The sequence below is a fragment of the Epinephelus lanceolatus genome, chromosome 20 (genome assembly GCF_041903045.1).
Source record: "Epinephelus lanceolatus isolate andai-2023 chromosome 20, ASM4190304v1, whole genome shotgun sequence".
NCBI classification, from domain to species: Eukaryota; Metazoa; Chordata; class Actinopteri; order Perciformes; family Serranidae; genus Epinephelus; species Epinephelus lanceolatus.
This window is the reverse complement of record NC_135753.1, coordinates 32259105-32276986: the sequence shown is the minus strand read 5'-3', so window position 1 is coordinate 32276986 and position 17882 is coordinate 32259105. Positions and strand designations below refer to the sequence as shown.

The 17882-nt window shown below is 41.9% G+C and overlaps 1 protein-coding gene across 6 annotated transcripts in view; it reads right to left on the bottom strand.

Moving 5' to 3' along the window:
- The window catches only part of LOC117264743 (partitioning defective 3 homolog), a 424452-nt gene that overhangs the window by 77382 nt on the left and 329188 nt on the right, over window positions 1–17882 (bottom strand). For all 6 annotated transcript variants that reach the window (XM_033638949.2, XM_078162514.1, XM_033638950.2 and 3 more), the window contains one exon: window positions 17563–17865. In XM_033638949.2, coding sequence (XP_033494840.2) covers window positions 17563–17865 — 303 coding nt within the window. The remainder of the gene's footprint in view (window positions 1–17562; window positions 17866–17882) is intronic.

The window sequence follows — 17882 nt, the reverse complement described above, 5'->3', positions numbered from 1 at the left end:
TGAAGCTTTTCATACCTGTTTTGTATTCTGATCATACTTAGAACATTTTTGTCTTCTCCTATGCGGCACGACGTGTTATTTTTCAGGAGACAAATGCATCCCACTTGTCTTAAATCACTTTTATAAATCACTTTGGCTCCAGGGCTGGAGCTGCTACTATCAATTTATGATGTTCTAGTTGCGGAGAATGAAAAGAGTTTTGTAAGAGATGAAAATTATAGAGAACATTCTGAACATTACTGATAATAGCAATAATATCAATTTTAGTTCATTTTGCAAATGCCATGCTGCTCAGTGAAGAACAGACGTTTTATAGAAAGTGCTTTATCACATGGTGAATTGGGCTGCTCACATAATACAGAGGCTGGATGTCTTACTGACTGACATGAACAGCAATCTGCGGTGAAAAAAAAGGTGCACAGAGAGCTACTTTAGGAAATACTTAGGTACCACGATCCATGACGAAATCTCTAACCTCTTCATCTCGCAGTTTATGATCTCACAGGATTGAGAGAATCACTCCACGGTCCTGGTGATGTAGGCTTTGACACTGTGACACCTCGCTATATCCATGACTCAGGCTCTGCTGTGAAACAGATGTCTGGTGAGATTTACTGTGATTATGGAGACACATAGTGAGACAACAGCCATAACGAGAGTTTATACATGATCCTACAACAGAAATATTTTCCTGTCGGGGATTGCAGAAGGGAAATATTTAGGATTGTGACACAGCACATAGAAAGAAAATAGTGGTAACAGTAAAACCTGGAATGGACAATGTTTTATATTCTCTTACAGGCATTGTTTCTAGTCAGGTGTATTATTCTACATGATGAATGAATGTAAATCCTAAGTAAAGATTTAAGAGATATTGATTTTAAAACCACTGCACTGATGAGCTATGTATGAAACTGATATCAAATTTAGGCAGCTTAGAAAAAAATGGTAAAAACTGAAGCAGCCAACTGTTCGTCTCTAGTAAAAAGCAGTGAATCTCACAATAAACAACCGTAATGCAACTCAATCATATATTTCATTTTAACCTGCCTGGTAAATGCTCACACCTTTCATACTCCACATACCTTCAGTTCACAAGACAATAACCCTGACATCATACAGGCTATTTTCTCAGACTTCAGGAGGCTTCAGAGCAACAGAGGACGTTACACAGCTGTTTGCACAGGCTGCAGTGGTATCACTCTTCTAGACAAGTTAACCAGTCAGTGGATCATCCCTTTAAAAACGCTGCTTTGCAGCAGCTGACTGAACATTATGGTTTTGGGTCTTCTTTATATCCACCAGCAACAGTGCAGTTTATAACAGTCCCTGCAACTTTATTGCTAACTGCAATGACTGAGCAAGCAAACAAATTTCTTAATGAGTTTGTTTAAAAAGCTGACCTATTATGCTTTTCCCTAATTTCTGTCGTATATTACATATTACACTGTTAGATGTTCATAATAAATGTGGTTTAAGTTTCAAAAACTAATCCCTGTCAACAAAAACCTCAGGCTTCAGGCCACTGTGAATACTCCAATGGTGTTTTTCTAGTTTCCCAACAAGCTGACGTCATCTCCAGACAGATTTCTTTATATGATTATCTACTCCAGGCACACTACTGCAAGTGTTTACATTATGTAGCTTAAACTGCTACATGTAGCTACATGCTAACGTCAGGGAAACCTGTAATCTTGGTTGCCAATGTTGTAATTTCTCTCTGATTTCGGATCGTATTCCTGCCGGAGCATGGTAATAGTAGAAAGTAGAAACAGTAGCAAGTGCCGTTTCACTCCATAATAGTCATTCCCCCGGCTGCAGTGATAGTGCAGAGACACAGAGAGCACAAATGCGGAGGACCTGGACACAGTGACCAATCAGAGCAGACTGGGTTTTATCGGGAGGGGGGCTTAAAGAGACAGGTGCTAAAACGGAGTGTTTCAGACAAAGGGTGAATACAGGTGTTCGAGAATCAGCACAGACACTGTGAGGAAAAAATAAAATGCTTTTTGAACATTAAAGCATGTAAACATGTTCAAGTAGAACCCAAAACACAAGTGTGAACCTGTAAATGAGCATAATGGGTCCCCTTTAATCACAGCGGCATTAATGGAAAGGAATGGATGCCTGAAGTGTAACTTAAACTCTGTGGTGCAGTTTGGAAAGTTGGTCAAACATCAGGAATGTAGAGCATAAGCCACTTGTGTGGAATGAAAACGTACAGAAGCACTGCTTTTATCCTTTAAATCAATTAGTTCCTACTGCAATAACAGCTACAGACTGATCATGTTCAAACCCCAGCGAGCAGTTACTCGACAGTCTTTACTTAGTCTCACTGAAGAGGTGCTGTTTTACAGCTGGTCCTGACCTCTGACCTTGTGGACGGGTGCAACCTTAGTACCACAATTACACATGAAGCACGTATTTCAAAGGAAGTAATTCCATGGATGTAACCATACTCGCACCGGTAGTTTTTCCTGCCTCAGTCAGCCCCATCATCTAAGAAACGCTGTGTTTCCAGTCAGAGCTCTGAGCCCCACCATCAACCACTCTATTAAAGTCATCCAGCACAATCATCTTTCAGTCTGTTGTGATACATTATTAATAAATGACAGACCCTGGCTCATGCCGGAGAAAGAATGGAGACACACGTCTGCTTTCAGACACAGTTGTACTCTCGCATACAAGCACAGCACAATACAAACAGGAATAAAATACTCCAGCCATAAACACAAAACCATAAACTGCTTTGAAATCACCAGCTTTATCACCTAGTCGGCCCTCGCTGCCATGCAATGGATAAACCACAACTTCCTACAAAAGGTCATAAAACCAATGTGGATTTTAATTGATGTCCCTGACTACCACTAAAACATGGCCATTATCCCGGGTGAAACCGACTGCAGGTCGGCCTAGCAGTGAGCCTTTAATGACGGCCATATAACTGCAGGATGGGGATTATTCTTTATGTTTAATCACGGCAGAGAAGACGAGTGTTTCTGGGATGACATCTCTCAACGGGACGCTTACAGACCATCAGACATAGACTGTAGCTGTGAGGCTAAAGGATGGTGGAGCGCAGAGAGTTTTTAAGTGGTAATAGCCAACAATGACACAGATACATTACATTCTCACAGGAGCCCACAGAACTAAAAAACATCCAACTTAAACAGTTTAAATTCATACTTAAATCCACCTTGAAATAGATGCGAATAAATACATACATTGCGATTTGTCTCTAAATAATTATGAAAATTGGTTGATTTTTAGATTGCTTTAAAATATTGACATCTAATATCTGTTACTTTCACCTGGTGAAAACATTTAAAACTTAATTTAATGAAATTAATGTAAAGCTGGGTATTTACTGTGCAGTTCCAGATTGGGGAAAAATAATCAGGAGAAGTCAAGGGAGAGGAAAAGCAGAGCTTATACAACGCTTGGTCCAATCAGTAAACCAATCTAATAAGGCTGACTAGGTTAAAATGCCTTTGGTTATTAACTTCCCTGGTAATTTCTTCTGGCACAAACAAACCTCACCAATCAGTGGAAACTGAAAGACACTTATGTGATTCCCTTGAATATGCCTGCTTTTCTCTGAAAACAGGCCAGGCTCTAAAACCTTTGGCTCCATGATAATCCTTGATGACATCATGGGCCCATTACAGCAGACCAATGAGGCCATGCTCTGCCATTACTCTGCTGCAAGGGGCTAAGAGCATTTTTACAGGCATGCTGATGGCATTAGAAATGTCTGGTGGCCCCCACGGGGTTTTATTAGGTCCCACAGTGAGCTCAAACAGGTCCGGCTCAGGTGACCTAATGAAGCACTTGTCCTATTTAGCTGGAGGGGACCCACAGCCAAGTCTGGGCCCTAGCACAGCCTGCACTGGGGATAGAAACACACAGAGAAGCCCCTGGGCTTCCCTGGTATGTTCTGGTTTAATTCCATCTGTCCTACCTGTGTGGGATAATGGAGTAATAGTAAGGAAATAAGCCCCATGTTCACTGCATGACCACAGGTGATACACTCTACTGACATGCAAGTTAGAAAAGGTTTTGGCTTTCCAACAACATGAAGCCAGACATGTGACCTGAACACTTCATGCACCTCTTCCCCCCAGTAGCACAGAAGATCTATACAGTCACCACAGTTTCAAGGTGAGCACCCAAGATTAGTGCCAGTTCTGTTCCTGATATGACGTTAAATAATGGCCAGGAAAGTGTTTTTGCAGAACATTATGATGTCACACTGAAGGTGACCTTTGGCCTTTTGGATATAAAATGTCATCATTTTTTCCTGTTAGACATTTGTGTAAAATTTCCTCATAATTACCATAGAGATTATTGAATAATGGCCAAAAACATGTTTTGTTAGGTCAAAGTGACCTTGACCTTTGACCACCAAATTCTAATCAGCTCATTCTTAAATCAAAGTTAGCGTTTGTGCCAAATTTGAGGAAACTCCCACAAGGCCGTCTTGAGATATTGTGTTCATGAGAATGAGATGGACATGGGTTTACAAGGACCTTGACCTTTGACCACCAAGTTCTAATCAGTTCATTCTTGAATCAACGTTAACATTTGTGCCAAATTTGAGGAAACTCCAACAAGGCCTTCTTGAGATATTGTGTTCATGAGAATGAGATGGACATGAGTTTACAAGGACCTTGACCTTTGACCACCAAGCTCTAATCAGTTCATTCTTAAATCGAACGTTTGTGTCAAATCTGAAGAAATTCCCTCTAGGATATCGGGTTCACAAGAATGAGACAGACAAGGTCACAGTGACCTTGGCCTTCGACCTATGACAACCACAATGTAATGAGTTCATCACTGAGTCCAAGTGGACATTTTTGCCAAATCTAAAGAAGTTCCCTTAAGGCGGTCTTGGAATATTGTGGTTACGAGAATGGGATGGGCAGACAGACACCCAAAAACATAATGCCTCTGGCCACAGCTATCACGGCGCGGAGGCATGAAAACATAAATCATTAGTTTTATTTTAAATGATATATCAAACTCTTTTCACTGCAAAGAGAACTCCCACTTCTGATTTTATACTTTCTCCCAACACTGTCATTTTATAAACTTCCATTTTATGTGACAATGCTTCTTCATAACATTCTGCTGCTGTCAAATTCGTCACTACAATACCCGAGGATTATCCATCCAAACAGCAGCATTATCGACTTGTTAAATTAGAATGCGAGCCCATTACACCACAAACAATTACTTCTCTAGAATTGATGTGAAAGGCCTACATTTTTACAGACGTGATAATGACAAATTTCGTCCAAAACTTTCAAAAGACTTAACAGAATTCTGACACAAACAGCAGAAAAAAGGTGGTGGAGAGCACTATTTCAATACCTCCTCGTGAGTCGATCTCAAATATTGGAAGGAGGCTTAAGACAGATGGAATGTGTCGCTGGATGGTCTTGCGGATTTGGGACGTATTCACCCATTCAGCTCCCTGTAATTACAAAGGCTCTCACTGAGATCCGATTTGCCGCTCGGAGCTTGTTCAAGGCACGGGGATTGGAACGACAATGGCGTAGTCTGACAAAGGAATATGGATACTGCTCTTAAAATAGAGAGAACTAATGCTGTTCTGTGTTGAGTGCACAGGCTCGCTGGCTCAGATGTGGGCAAGGTAAATTTAATTACGTGCCCTGTACACACTGGCTGGCTTTCGATTAGAACGGACTAACTTCTTGATACAGTTGTTACCCCAGCGACCACTTAGAAAATAGTGTTCAGGACACAATCTGTGTGATGCAGGAGCTACTGGTCAGCACTAAACTTTAAGGCCTAAATCTCTACAGTCAATACTATTTAGTGGCCTCGTACATTTATAATGTTATGGGTTTTAAGCCTTTCTAACAGCTTATATGTGTGGAGTTCTGCTATTACTGCAACTTTAAAGTTTTTAAGAATATGCAAGTCAATATCTGAACCACTGATTGAACATTATTACTGCAAATTGCCGATATGCTGTGCCAATATTCAGAATTGTTATTCTTAAACAGTAGTTAAGCAGCGTGGCCATTTAATACCAAATAAATCACAAGTTATTGGCATTTTGTCAAGAATTTGTGACACGTTCCTTGTCAGGTAAACTACAAACTAATCTGTTGGCTGATTTATGTGTTGTGCCCTCTATGGATGGCACCATTACTGCAGTGCCTGTCTTAAAGCATTTACAGTGACAATAAAAGTACTGATGTTTGGACTGATGAGCGTCAGCAGTCGTCTCCTTTCGACAGATAATGGAAGGCTGCAAATGTAGACAGTGCTCAGCAACAAACCAATGTGGCGTTGGTTTTAAAAATGGCATCAATGTACTGCTTTGTCCAATTTTTAAATATGTGAAAGTGATGCGAAGTAGGTTAAAACCAGTAGTTTAAAGCAACACAGGCAGCGTGAGCCTATGATTTTACATTAACAAGCTTGCAACTGATGATTTATTGCATTGTAAAGCGATGATGTGCATCACCACAGTATTAGCCAGGAAGAGATCTGAGGGCTGGCAGGCTGCTGGTGTTTGGAGTTCCCTGTTTAGTGCTTTGTTGAGGACGAAGACGAGGAGATAAAATATTGAGATGAAATTGACTCCACTCCAACATTTGATTGGATTGGATATTTTTTTAGTCAGGGAGTAACCTCCATCATCTTGCCATCAGACAACACTGACTGGCAGATTTTTAATTTTTAATGAATGCCAATATTGACTTGAAACAATGCCAGCATGGTTGATGTAATCCTTTCCACCTTTCTTTGTGTATACACTGTACTCAAACTTATTTTCCTACCTTAATATTCTGTTTATTCAGCCAGCACCGCTGAGCCATAGTTGCATTTCAGTTATTCTTCTGCCCACTTTCTGCTCTCCTGACTACCACAAGTTACAGTTACAGTGAGAGGGGAAGCCCTAAACACTCCCTGATGCCTCCACCAGCATTTACTTTGCAGTGAACAATCACTTCCCGGGCCTCACCTCCCTGGCTGACAAACATGAGTGCACAGACGGATAAATGCAGCAGTTAGCATCCCTGACAAACACTCTGAGGCCACATTCGTGTGTGTGTGTGTGTGTGTTTACATTTGCCGTGACTGAAGATGAAAGCAACGTGAGGAGGATGAGAAGGCGTGAGAGTCATCTGCTCGCTGCCACGGTTCATAGTGCAAACCCACGCTCTGCAGTCACCTGCCTCTCAATCACATTCCTCACCTGATCTATTTCTGGCGTGTTTGTGTGAGAGTGGCGGACAGTCTGGATGAAAGCAGTGATGCTATGTAAGTGAAGAGAACCTGTGATTAGTTTATGAAATTGGGTTATCTATCATGTGAAAACCAGAGCTTTTCACAAAGAAACCACATATTCACATAACAGTGTGTGTTATTCAATCAAAATGGATTTCCCAGTGATTGAATTCAGAGAAAAGTGCATCCCACACTTCCTAACAGCATGTTCTCCATGTGCTTTCTCCCAATTAGTCGCTGTGACATTTTCAAAACAAATCATCACATTCATTCTAAATTGTATACAAAAACTTGCGGGGCCTAGCAAATGCTTGTCTATTTTGTTAATCTCTCCTCAGCGTGGCACAGTCGGTTACGGTGTCAGGCATCGGCAGCCTTCAGGAGAGTTGAGGGGGGATTAACTGTCTATTTGTAGCTGCTGATTGCCGGGAATGAGATGCCCTCCGGTGCCGATCAACAAACGAGGCTTCGGCAGCCCTCGGCCATATTCAAACCTCCCCCCTTCTCCACTCCCTGTGTTGTCTGCCGGGGCACGCCTGCCCTAAATGGCACGCTCCCCTTTCCTTTCATCTTCTTGTGAAAATTCATTAGGTACTGTATGCATGTCTTCCAGGCTTCCCATTTGAGGGATGTTGATAAATACATACTGTACGTGCAACCTTAATCAGCCTGATCAGCTTGATATTTGAATGTTGAAGCTGAGGTGGGTCTATATCTCCCTCTCACTCCCCCTCCCTCCCGCTCTCTCTTTCTCGATCTGCTTTCAGGCTGTTTGCTTTCTTAAATGAACGTAATGGTACAAACGGAGGATAAATTGCCTTCTGCGTGCTCCATCTCATCACATCCATCCCACAGGGCCCTCTCCGAAGCGGGAGGGTGAAAAAAATGAAAGCGGACCAGAAAAATAATTCACTTGCTTTGCCTGGGAGATACACGTTGCTATCTGTGTAGCGATAAGGCTGATGTGCATTTGGTGCATTAGGCCTCTCTTGCACTATCGCCACAGCACAGAATAAGCTGGGAGGAAAGGGCAAAAGTCAGTGTGAGAATGTGTCTGTATATTGGACTTGCACCCTCATTTTGTAACCTATCTGCAGGGTTTACATGGGGCTTTCCCAAAGCCGTATGGGGACTGAAGCATCATGTGCACAGGTTTACCAGGTGCAGAGGATGTCCTGCAGTCGCTGTAACACCACCTGACCTGAGGATTCTCATTCATTACATCGGCAGCTCTCTCAACAGGGTCTAACATTTAAGAAATCCCATCACCTCTGTGTCCTTTTTTTAAAAAATTCTCAATTAGAGCGGGAGAAAACACTGCTCCACACATTCACTGTGACACTAATTTCACACCCACACAAGGACACTCAGAGGGAGTAATGGAAAACACTGGCGGATGTCAGAGACAAACAAAAGGCAGCGCCAAAACATGCTGCCACGGCCCCAGGAATAAAATGTCACGCAGTCAGCCTCAGCTCTAAGTCGTGTTTAGCTTGGCAGCATACAGGAGGTGAAGGAACTGGATACACCAGACGAAAACACTCTGGAATAACAGAGATACCAATGAGTATGTAAAAAGTAATTAGTTACCACTAATGCATGAGTCACATTAAAGCAAACTGTTCCTTGATGCTAGACATATCAATTTTACTCCCCGGAGAACTACAAGAAAACGCTATTAGAGACTTACGAGCTGTTATTAAAGTCTTAACGCAGATGCAGGGGTCGTAAAAGATTCATTTGTTTACCAATGAATTATTGAGAGGTAGGATTTAATCAAAGCTACAGATGTTGCAGTCAGAAAGTGTTGTTAATCTCACTTTGATTGCATCTAAATGAAAATATAGACTATAAAATTCACAGAGACTGATTGTTGATTGCGGAGTTAATTACAGACGCCAAATAAGAGACAGCAAACAATAAGAAAGAAAAAAAAAGCGATTACTCCAGATTGGCTCAGTGATCATCTGATTGAGGTTTGTTAAGAACTTACTCTCCATCTGCATTACTTTAATTGAGTCATCTAAGGGTCTATTCAAACATTACAGCATGGAATAAAACCTAGTGATTATGTGTCCCCGTTGGAATGGTATTGTAATGTTTTGTCATCCAAACATGTGATTGGGTCGATAAGGAACAAGCCAAAATGAGTTGTTCTTAGTGATGATGATCTAAACAATAGTGAGACTAAAAGCTCTATCAGCCTGTGGCTCTGAACAGCAGGACGGGAGGTTTCAAGCAGCAGTGGACAGCTGTATAAGATCCTGGTAAAGGACGCGTCTCACTGCAGATTTCCCAACTCGGGAGTCGACGTCTTCGAGCCTTGAGCGAGGGGGGAGAAATCCTCACAAACTTTCTCCAGAGATGAAAAGCCTGACCTTTTATCAGCTGCGGAAAATGCATTAGCTACCTCATAATCCAATTTCAAGACCATGCAAAGTGGAGGGTCTGACTGAATTTCAGTGTGGAGAGAGCAAGAGGAAAAACACCACAGTGAGTGTTTCTTGAGGTGAGGGCTCTTTGGGTTCTTTTTCTCTCTCTGCTGCTTGCCTGCCAGCCTCTCTGGAGCTGCTGAGTTGCAGAGGACTTCAAGGGCTTTGCACCGCTGAGCTCCGTGAGCTCCATATCTTATTCCCCCTCTACACCCACCCCCCCCACACCTCTTCCTCTATGTGTCTCTCTGACTCTTCCTCGCCCATGCTCTGAGGAGCTTTAGAAACTCGACTGGGTAATGGGAGCAGCAGTCAATCAAATTGCGCTTTCAAAGGTGATGCTTTGTTTCACGCTCGCTTCCCACAAATCCCATCGAGCCTGGCACCTGTCAGGTTGTCGTTCTGAAACGCAGCATCCAACGCCAGTCACCCAAACCCTGCGGTCCCTCGGCAGATGGAGGGGTTGACTTGTTGGCTGCCTGTCGAGAAATGAGGTCATTCTATTTTGCTGGGTCTAACTTTTTATTTTTATTTTTTTATAAGGTGAAACAAAACAGAAAAAGAAAACACTGTTCAGGGGTTTACGTCTAGAATTCATACTACATGTTTTAGGGTGAAAAAGGATATGTGCGTTTGCTTTATATAAGGTTATAACAAAACTGAACAAGAATAAATCCTGGATTTCTATTGGTGCCCTTCAGTTTTACTGAGTCTGACAGCACTGTCAAAACACCACTGGTGCTGCCAGGTCTAATAACGTGGAGGTTGGTAATAAATTGTCAAATGAGCTCTTGTTGTACCATAATCCCGTGGAGGAACAGTAAAACCCGATATGGCAGAATGGGCAGGATCTCTGGACGCCCACAGCAACCAGAGGTCCTTGTATCTCAGAGGGTTTATAGGCTCAGGTCTGACTCATTCCAGCTTTACAGTCACAGTGACCTTCCCATTAGGGCTCCATTACCAAAGGTCTATCAGAGAGAGAGAGAGGCGTAGACCCGGGCTATTTATCCAGCTGCAGCCTCTTCTTATTAACTGTAGTGGATAAACAAGAGTGCAGCTTTGAAAGCCTTGGCCAGTCATGAGTGAATACCTTTATTATGGCATAAAATGCATGCACATGTGTATAACACTTGATGCATGAAAAGAGTCTAAGATGCAAAACTACAATGTACAGTAAATGGCAATTGCAGGCATGTGGACCCCACCTCCTCAAAAAAGGAGCACCAACCCACATCAACCAAAGGGCCCCTAAATGTCTCTAATTAGTTGCCTGGATCTAAAATACCTTCTTCTATTTGACTAAAATGTTGTGTTGTAATGACAGCACAGAGGGATGTACAGTAAACAAAACGATGAGAACTTAGACTCCAGGGTACACCAGGATTGTTTGATGTCTTTCCAGCTATGCGAGTGTTTGAATAGGTGGCTTTTAGATGTAAGATACTGATTAGTTCGAGTGGAGTCATCCTCCAACACACTCACTGCCTTTTTCCAGCATTCGGTGTGTTTTTCCCAGCGTAGACTGAAAAATAAGGGAAGGCTGTCAGCTAATTTCAACTCAATTTACTTCCATTTACTTGGTTCTTGGAACCAATTTCACAAGGTAAGATTTGTGCAGTTGTGCAATGCTTCTAGAGGTCATATGATTATCAGGAGATGGCTTACACCATGGTTATATCCCCATATAATAGTGTTTGTTATGCTGTAGAAGTGGATGCTAGTCAACAACAGAGTGATGGGTTTACTTACTTTTTATGCATGTTTGTATTTTCATGTGTGTTTTTGTAAAACAAACAAATCAACGAATGCATCTTTCCTGTCGGAGGTGTCCGGAGGGGTCGTGGGCTATTATTGAAACACTAGTCAATGAAGCTTTTACCCTCTCTAACTCCCATCCTCCCTCATCATGGCTCCAACTCAAACCCATAATCCCAAGTATGTGCAACAACAATCGACCAGTGAAATTAAATATAGGTACGTTTTTCTCCTGTTAGTTTCTTCTCTCTTCCCTCATCAAAATAAGGGAGTAGGGGGAGGTAGAGTGTATGGCCAGCCTGGCGCGGGAGAGTTAAGTCTCCCCAAACGTCTTGGATCTGTCTTCCCTATGCTCCTTCCTACTTTTCTATCTACCTTTGCTCTTTCCAACTATCCATCTAACCCTTTGGCTCCCACTCGGACCCCCAGATGGCACTATAACTCCCACTCATAGTCCCATGTAGGTGCATCAGGGATTGTAACACCTAGTCCCAAACTGAACCGTATGGTATCGAATGCCATCTCAAATTTCTTTTGGAACCATTATGTTTGGTGTAAATCATATATTGCTAAATATTGCCACCTGTTTCAATAGGGTGAGAAATCAAAATAGATCATGTTATAGGCAGTAGGCAGTGTGATTTTTTTATTACTTGGTTAATGTTTCCATGCTGTGTCTAAGTTTATTCAGGTGTGTAACAACTTCCTGGCCTGCTGACAGATGTCTGACCATAGGACGTAACTCTACTGAAAAATAACCCTTAGAACCGGTACCTAACCTGTACCAACATGTACCTAAACTCTAGATCTGTTTAGTGTTTCCACCACAGACAGTACTCTAGAAGAGAGGTGGGGTTATTACCAAATAGTAACAGCTGTGTCACTGCTCCATCCAGCTCTTGCTGCATTTCATCTTTACTGACAATGCAGAGAAACGCCTGCCCATAGTTGATCGTCCACAAACCAAGGTTGCATGCCAACATTTTCGTGACAAACTAGAACTTAAGAATAGTTAACATTCATGTCTGTGAAAACATGAATGATTCACATCCAACCCCTCCTCGACAGCACAGGAGATCTGTACAATCAGCACAGCTTCAAGGTGGACACTTAAGATTAGTGTCACCAATTCAGTATCTGACCTAATGTCTCCCCTTCTGTTCCTGAGATATGACGCTGAATAATGGCCAGAAAAGTGTTTTATGCAGAACATAACGATGTCACAGTAAAGTTGACCTTTGACCTTTTGTATATAAAATGTCATCACTTCATTATTTTATCCCATCAGACATTTGTGTGAAGTTTTGTCATAATCAGCATATGAATTACACAGACCTTGACCTTTGACCACAAAATTCTTATCAGTTTATTCGTCAGTCCAAGTGGATGTTTGTGTCAAAGTTAAGGAAATTCCCTTAATTTGTTCTTAAGATACTGTGTTCACGAGAATGAGACAGATGCAAGTTCACACTGACCTTGACCTTTGACTACCAAAATCCAATCGGTTTATTGTTAAGTCCATGTGGACATTTGTGCCAAATTTGATGAAATTCCCTTGAGGCATTCTTGAGATATTGTGTTCACAAGGATGGGATGTACGGACGTACGTACATACAGAGGGACAACTTGAAAACATAATGCCTCCGACCACAGCTAACGCCGGCATGGAGGCATAAAAAGAAGAGGCTGGATTGATGGAATATTAAAACAATAGCAGGTTTGTGCAATAAGTCTTTGTAGAACAAGAATGACGACTCTCTCGTGACCAATCAACAGACCGCAGTGTGTCTAGCTCCACCTTTTAGTAGTGGATCAGTGTGCTAGGTATGTCAACAGAGGTGTGATGAAAAATAGGACAGAATAGAATGGTTCTATTACCATCCACGTCTTTTGACAATGGACAGTCAAAAATAACTGTTCTAATGTGAAATAAACTGAACTGAAGCAGACTGCATGTTGGAAATGAGGCTAAGTACCCCTTGGAGATAGGATCCTTAATCTGCCCCTTTGATCTGAGTGTGTTTCTCCAGGGCCACCTCAGTAGGCCGTAACAGTATCCAGGTCAGGGTTAAACACAACTCATTCTTCCCTTTCATACTGAAGACTGACTGACAGCCAGGAATGAGCAGCCTTCCCCAAACAAACCTCATCTACTTCCTGTTTCCTGACCTTCAACAGGAAGTTCTGCAGCTCCAAAACATTGGGTTAAGCAGCTGTGGCAGGATTAGAAAGAGAAGAAATTGTAAGTCATACTGGATCTCTAAACGGCAAAACAAAAGTTCTCTATCCAATTTTGCTGTCTTGATACATGGGACAGTCAGACATAATTGCAAATTCTGTTGTGTTGGTGCCTTATATTTGACAATGAAAGTTCCATTAAGTTTAATTTAGAAATGCAAATTACTGTTTATGTTTGTTATGATAGGCAAGTGACAGGAGTCTTGAATCAGAATGTGTTTCAAGCTCCTTTTTGCAAATCGCAAATAGAAAGCCTCTGAGCTAAATAAGAACCAGTGCATATTATTATATCTCAAAGGCAGCAAGACAAATATTACAGGAATACAGCCGGGCTGGCATACACAAGATATGCAAAGCAGCGAGAGGTGCAAAACAAAAATGCAGTGTTGAACATGCGGCGAATATTTCAAATATAATCACAACACTTGCGACAGCTAATCCTGTCCCTGCGAATAAAACTCCATACTGCGCTATCAATACTTAAAGCTCAGACCCCAAACTAAATATAAGCTTGTGTTTATAATTAACATGCAACACTAAGCTTTCTGTGCTGAAATAAACCTGTGGAGGTGAGAATTCACTATTTCCAAGAAACTGCTAAAACAAGAGAGCAGGAGGGAGAAGATAAGTTCTTTTTTATGTTTGTTTGTGACACTGATGAATTTCAGACACGACCTAATAGACAGTAACACGTCTTCTCTCTAACAAGAGAGCTCCAGAGATACAACATGGAACAGCCTCCAGATGCTCAGATGGAATTTCGCTAAATACGAATGAACTCAACTAAAACTATTTGGAAAAAAAAAAATGTTTTTAAAAGTCATATCTAAGTAATAAAGCATCTGTTAACAATCAGACCCCTCGTGCAGAAGGCACTTTGTTTGGCTTTTTCTCATTATTTCTCTTTGAGAGCTACTAAGCAGATTGCTATTAATATTCCCTCTGGCAATGAAGGAGAAAAAGAGACTCACAGGGTTGTCTTATGTTAAGGCTTTTATTCTGTATCCCTGCACAGAGCTTATTGATATTCCCACTGAGAATCAATAGCATCATGTCTATCACTGACCAACATCTTAGACTCGTGTGATCTCCACACACAGGCTCACTGAGCACCAGTCAAGCATTGTCTCGCCTTCTTTTCTCAACTAGCTTTCACGCTTATCACTAAATTCTGCATGGGAAGTGAGATAGTTTACAGTAGATAGTTGTTATGACACAACAAGGCTATCCTCAGGAAACACGTGGAGGTAACCTTCACTTTAGACACACGGATCAGTGGCCTTCACTGAGCCCCGGATGTATTGGCACACGGATTTAGCCAGCTATCAGAGGGGCCAGATAACCTTGTCATATCTACCCTGACTGTCATGGGGGGTGTTACAGGATGGAGATTCTACCTCCGTAAATCCTCTTAATAAACACTCATACAGAGGCACTCTGTCGAGTTCACACACAGTATCACATGCACCCCACCTAACCGCACCGGAGCCCCAGCAGTGAAAGGTCACAAGCCCCCAAGTGACAGCTGTCAATCACAGGAGGTGGGTATTATCCGATCCATTAATAACACACCCTGAAAGGTTGTGCGAGACCATGGGGATAGAAATCTCTTGACTTGTCACCACTGGATGTGACCTGCTGGAAACCTGTAGCCCTCATTACACCTCCGACCCAGCAGAGGAACAAACATATAAAAGCTAAAGGTATACGTACAAAAGTAAATAGTATTCGCGAGTACTCACAGTAAACTGAATAACTGTGAGTTGTGGACAAGACATTAAAAGACATCTTGGGCTTTGGGACATCCAGATTGACACTGTCCAATCGTTTAGTTGTTTGGTCCATAGACCAATTTTGAGTGGACGTCACAGTTACCTCACAGCAGTTCGAATGCGTATGGGTGGCAGAAAAACAGCAGACATCGGAGAGAAGCAGTTGACATACCCAGAATTAAAATGTCCTCTTGTGCCGTTGGATGTCAGAACAGGAATACAGAATAAGATAACCTTCATTTTCATAGAAAACCGCCACAGAGGAGGCCTTAGTGGAAAATACAGTTTTGTCTCCAGTTAATTATGATCTCGATATTCAGCTATAATTGCTGCTGGATACCCTGTAGAGGAGTGTGTTTGGCTTACATGAACTGAATTACTGATGTGGTAAAAGATAATTCATCATCATAAGCATGGATTTGTCTTATTGTCCTTGGTTAAAACTTGTGGAAACATCCCCATATAATTTAATTAAATGTGGAAGTAACATCAGACAACTTTTTCACTAGCTAGCTAACGCTGTGTGCTCATTAACTCCTTGATCATAACAGAATATACAGACTTTCACCACTACTCATTTTAGAAAGGACGCCACAAGAAAACATGTTCTTTGTTTAGATTAATAAACGGACGATGGATCATGATTTGTTTCAAGCTGTCATCGATCAGTCGTAGGTAGAACGCTAGCCACGTTAGCAAACATGTTAGCAAGCCTTTGATTGTCCCTGCTTGGATACAGATGAATCGGTCTAAATACACATTATAGTCTATAAGTTAACATAAAGAAAGAACGTGATTTCTTGTTGTGGCCTTTCTAAAGTGAGCTGTGTTATGATCAAGGTGTTATTAAGCAGAGCGTTAGTTAGCTAGCTAGCTACCTAGTGTGCTAGCATATTGATAAGTTGTACTTCCACATTAAATTATATTACACATAGACATCACCGCAAATATAGGACAATATGCCAAATCCATGCTTGAAAAATGTGAGTTTTCACAGTTCTTGTGATGATTTATCTTCCGTCATGTAAATAAGTAAGTAATTCAAATAAGCCGAACACACACTCGTCTACTGAGCATTGAGCAGCAGTGATTAGCCTAAATAACAAGATTCAGATTAACTTGACAACTTTTTTTCCCACTACATGTAGATCATAAACTCATGGATATAAAAACGTTTCATTGCAATCGGTTGAGAAATATAAACATTACAGTGCTTTTTACGTTTCACCCTAACACCACTATTGTCCCTTTCTGTCACCAGCTCCTCGCACAAAATACATCATCACTGTTTACAAACACAAAAAGGGTCTATAAAATGCTCAGAAAATGGAGCAAAATGTCAATCATTGTTTCCAAAAGCCCAAGGTGATGTCCACAACCCAAAGATATTCAATGAATTGTCATACAGGACAAAAGAAATCACAAAATATTCACATTTTCTTCTATTTGTGTGTGTGTGTATGTATACTTGAAACAGGACTTTGGGCATTAGGCTATCAACACAGTAATGTGAAACTAAAGCTCTGCATGGCGTTGTCGTCACATCAGATATTTGTGTTGACACGCAGGTTATGAGCGATACAACCCCCAGCGACAAACAAGCCGAAGTCACAATCAGTGTGACTCACTGAAAGAGGTGCGCGAGAGGCTGGGGAGGATTACCTGTGATCCAAGGATGATGAAAAAAAAGGCTGCCTGATATTAAATTCTAGCACATGGAGAATTACTGATAGGCTCCTGTTGTTGTTTTACCTTGCCTGTGGATTGAGCCTGCTTGCACGGGGCAATGCCTTGTGGGATGAGGCAGTGATAAAAAAAACGGTGTGAAATTCATTGTTTTTCTGTGCAGCATGTGTCACCCATGACAAGTCAAAGTAAATACAATCACAACACTGCTTATACATTATAGATGAGGTGTAAATGAACTGGATTGTTGCAAAGCATAAGCGCAAGGCACAAAGCTAGTTAGTGTCGTTTGAATGAACGAGAAAGGTAGGGAGTTACAAAGCACACTGCTGAGCCTTGAGTATTGTGGTTGTGTATGTTGAGCCACTTTGCAGCATCTGTGTATGGACTACTTTTCTGGTGACCCCTACCTGTCTGAAGCTGCAGGGCGTCCATTGCGTGGCTTGTTGACCTGGGCATACAGAGCCTCCAGGGGTGGACCGTTGTTCTGTAGGTTCAAGGGAGGATGAGGACTCTGGGGACTCTGGGGGAGATGGTAGTGGTGGCTGTAAGGGTCTGTGCTGCTGCTATCCACCGATGAGTCTAATGACCCGATTCCAGCGTAGGTGTGCTCCTCATCTGAGCTGAAGGTGCCGCCGACAACGTCTTGGATCTCAGCATATTCCCTTTCCTTTGCCTGCCTCTCCCGAAGCTCCCGCATCTTGGCCTGTATTCTGTGAGAAACACATTG